Genomic DNA, 3,647 nt, shown 5'->3' with positions numbered 1-3,647 from the left:
ACTCCAGTCGTCTTGGTTTGATGGCGAACTCTTGTAATATCCTGTCGTGCAGCTCCTTGTTATCTAAGTCGTTCAAAATGCTTTTCTCGATGGAAATACGAGCCAATGAGGACAGCCGTTCTTGAGACATTGTGCTTCTCAGATATGAGCGGATTCTATCCAACGTGGAGAAACTTCTCTCATTAGCAACTGATGTTAAGGGGATGGTCAGCAGTAGCTTAATTAGTTTAATGGATTCCGGCATAGCGGAAATCAGCTCCAATTTATACAGTAATTCTAAAATGGTGTTGATTGACTTGCACTTTTTGAAATCACTGTCAATATACATATATTTTAGCTCGTTCACTAAGCTCTTACAGTCAAAAATACCGGGGTACTTATTTATTGGACAGTCCATATGTTGTATGGGAAATGAGTTAGCAAACTCTTCAAACTTATTAACGTCTAGTAATTCAAAAAATGCATACTCCTGCATGCCAGAAAATCGCTTTCGTAAGGACATCAGAATGTTATCAATTATTGTGAAATAGGTAATTTTGTAATCAATTTGCGTACCTAGGACTTTTTTTCTAGGAGGATCGAACTCATCCGCCTGTTCAACTACAGCAGCTGTATCGCGCAGAATGTTTTCATAATATTCGTCCTTACGATAACCTTCAACACAATGAATGAAGTCATTTAGTTTACTCTGACCATACTTTATGTCAAGTAGCTTACACTGTAAGATATCAAACAGTTTTCCAGCCTGAGAAAGTATGTTATCAAAGCAATTGATGAAAAACATGAATGTGAAATCATTCAACTTTGCCAATAGATTGTCTGCTTGACAAAGTGTATCTTCATCCCACTTTTCACTAGTCTAGAATACTTGTGAAGGCATTTTCAAGTTTTCATACAATAGTTTTATGGATGACACCGTTCTTGACCTATAGCACCATCTTGTTTCACACAGTGATGGAATACTGACATTGAATTGTCTGAAAACACTTTTCCGTTTGGTACTGGAAGATGTAAATTTGTTAAATGAGCGTAAATGAGAAAAAAACATTTTGACTCCACTCACCTTCTCTGCACTTTTACTCAAGACTAAGTTTATGTGCATAGCAGTGAATGAAGTGCGCGTATTTAAATCCTTTATCCCTTAGCTTGCTCTGTACTCCGTTTGGCGTTCCTGCCATTACAGCTGCTCCATCGTAAGTCTGGCTCACTAATTTATCTGTAGCGTCATTGAAGGAGTTCAACGCAGTTGCGATTACATCAGCCAGTCTTGTAGCACTTTTATCATCACTGATTTCATAGAAGCCAAGAAATCGTTCACATATTTTGTCTTCATATACATATCTTATTATGATCGACAGTTGAGCATGCATTGCAGTCTGTAGTTTCGTCGGCTTGTACAGACATAAACGGAGCTTTATCAACTTCGCTTCTAATTTCATCAGAGATGACATTTCCAATCGCTTGTATTAAGTCATTTTGTATTGTGCTTGAGACACCTGAAAACTGTTTCGTCCCCTCTGTAGTAGAGAGTCTAAAAGCAAACACGCTGTCGATTTCAGCAAAGCACTGCAATAGTTCACGGTAATTTCCTCTATTAAGGCTGTCACTTCCTTCATCATGTCCACGTAGAGGTAACTCTTGTTTACACAGGTATAACACTGCGTTTGTTAAGTGCTTTAAATATTGTCTATTTTCTTCAACTGCTTTGTTATGCAATTGTTTTTCCAGTTTATTAGACTCACTAATAACTGTCACAATATCGTACTGTCCGAAAGTTTTCAAGCCTTTATAACGACTTAAATGACTCACCGATTTACTGTAATACTTACAGTCACTCAGGATGTTTTTATAATTATTATAGCCTCCATCTGTCCACAACTGATTAGCTTTTGGTTGAAACAACAAACATGGGCAACAATAGAGTTTCTCTGTTATGCTACTTGCACAAAGCCAATCAATCTGTTCATACCATTTTATCTGGAATGTTCGAGTTCCAACTTTAGTTTTCAGTGAAGGAGTTGGCCTGCCAGCTCGTATTATTTCACGTTTTTCCGCAATATTCCTGGCTCCAAACGGCCTATTCTTTATATCTAGTACTATGTCTTTCTCCATTTTTAAGTTAAGGGTTAAAATGAAAATAAAGAAACCTTGCAAAACACTGATCTATACACACAGACGCACATGTGAATAGCAATCAAAAAACGACCGTTTGCATGCACCTTACACTATTTCCCGGGTTTCCCCCACCCAAGCATCATCAACTCAAGAGATGCCAGTTAGTCTTTTACCTCTACCAAGCTAATACGTATTAGCCCGAGTTACTGGACAGTTTTCCGTTCCTTTAAGAATATTGTATAATTTAAATCTTTCATACATTGGAATTTAAATCTTAAGCTCTGTAGAAATCTATTGCTTCAAGGAAACATTGAATTTGAATTACTTTTAATTCATACAATTATAGATAACTTGGGCCGGTAAGCTCTGAGCCCGAGCGGCATCATCAACTCAAGAGATGCCAGTTAGTCTTTTACCCAGCTTACCAAGCTAATTTGTATTAGCCCGAGTTACTGGACAGTTTTCCGTTCCTTGAATATTGTAGAATTGAGATCTTTCATACATTGGAATTTAAATCCTAAGCTCTGTAGAAATCTATTGTTTCAAGGAAACATTGAATTTGAATTACTTTTAAATTCTTACAATTATAGATAACAAGGCTGTAAGCTCTGAGCCCGAGCGGCATCATCAACTCAAGAGATGCCAGTTAGTCTTTTACCCAGCTTACCAAGCTAATTTGTATTAGCCCGAGTTACTGGACAGTTTTCCGTTCCTTGAATATTGTAGAATTGAGATCTTTCATACATTGGAATTTAAATCCTAAGCTCTGTAGAAATCTATTGTTTCAAGGAAACATTGAATTTGAATTACTTTTCAATTCTTACAATTATAGATAACAAGGCTGTAAGCTCTGAGCCCGAGCGGCATCATCAACTCAAGAGATGCCAGTTAGTCTTTTACCCAGCTTACCAAGCTAATTTGTATTAGCCCGAGTTACTGGACAGTTTTCCGTTCCTTGAATATTGTAGAATTGAGATCTTTCATACATTGGAATTTAAATCCTAAGCTCTGTAGAAATCTATTGTTTCAAGGAAACATTGAATTTGAATTACTTTTAAATTCTTACAATTATAGATAACAAGGCTGTAAGCTCTGAGCCCGAGCGGCGGAGCCGGTATTCTTGGACACTGCGGCAGGATCCGGAAAAGCTTTGATTGGCCGAGCCGAGAAGCAGCTCGACTATCATTGGGTGACGAGTCAGGCGCGTTTGAACGAGGGCGAGATAACGTCTGCTCATATATAGGAGCAATATTTATATTCTGACACAACCCACCTAGAGTAGACGAATCCCAGACGCTGAACGAAAATATATGAACTGTGGCCAGGCGAAATAAAGGGAGCCCGAGCTAACTGGCTGTAATTACATGTTCATTTTAGAAAATCTAATACTCGGGCTAAGCCCGAGTAGCCTGACGGCCGGAGTTGCCACTGATATATATATATATATATATATATATATATATATATATATATATATATATATATATATATATATATATACATATACATATATATGACGTAAGCGGGGTAGG

At 37.5% G+C, this 3,647-nt stretch overlaps 1 protein-coding gene across 1 annotated transcript in view; it reads right to left on the bottom strand.

Annotated features, from left to right (window-relative positions):
* The window catches only part of LOC143033123 (uncharacterized), a 2,126-nt gene extending 14 nt beyond the window's left edge, over positions 1–2,112 (bottom strand). Inside the window, exons 1-3 of the mRNA XM_076198327.1 lie at positions 1,403–2,112; positions 1,158–1,287; positions 1–745 (exon numbers count right to left, since the gene is read on the bottom strand). The exon at positions 1–745 is cut by the window's left edge and continues 14 nt beyond it. Of these exons, the coding sequence (XP_076054442.1) occupies positions 1–745; positions 1,158–1,287; positions 1,403–2,112 (1,585 nt within the window). The remainder of the gene's footprint in view (positions 746–1,157; positions 1,288–1,402) is intronic.
* Positions 2,113–3,647: the final 1,535 nt, after the last annotated feature.

This window comes from Oratosquilla oratoria, chromosome 15, assembly GCF_046742065.1.
Source record: "Oratosquilla oratoria isolate Oo_2021 chromosome 15, ASM4674206v1, whole genome shotgun sequence".
NCBI classification, from domain to species: domain Eukaryota; kingdom Metazoa; phylum Arthropoda; class Malacostraca; order Stomatopoda; family Squillidae; genus Oratosquilla; species Oratosquilla oratoria.
This window is presented reverse-complemented; position numbering and strand designations above follow the sequence as displayed.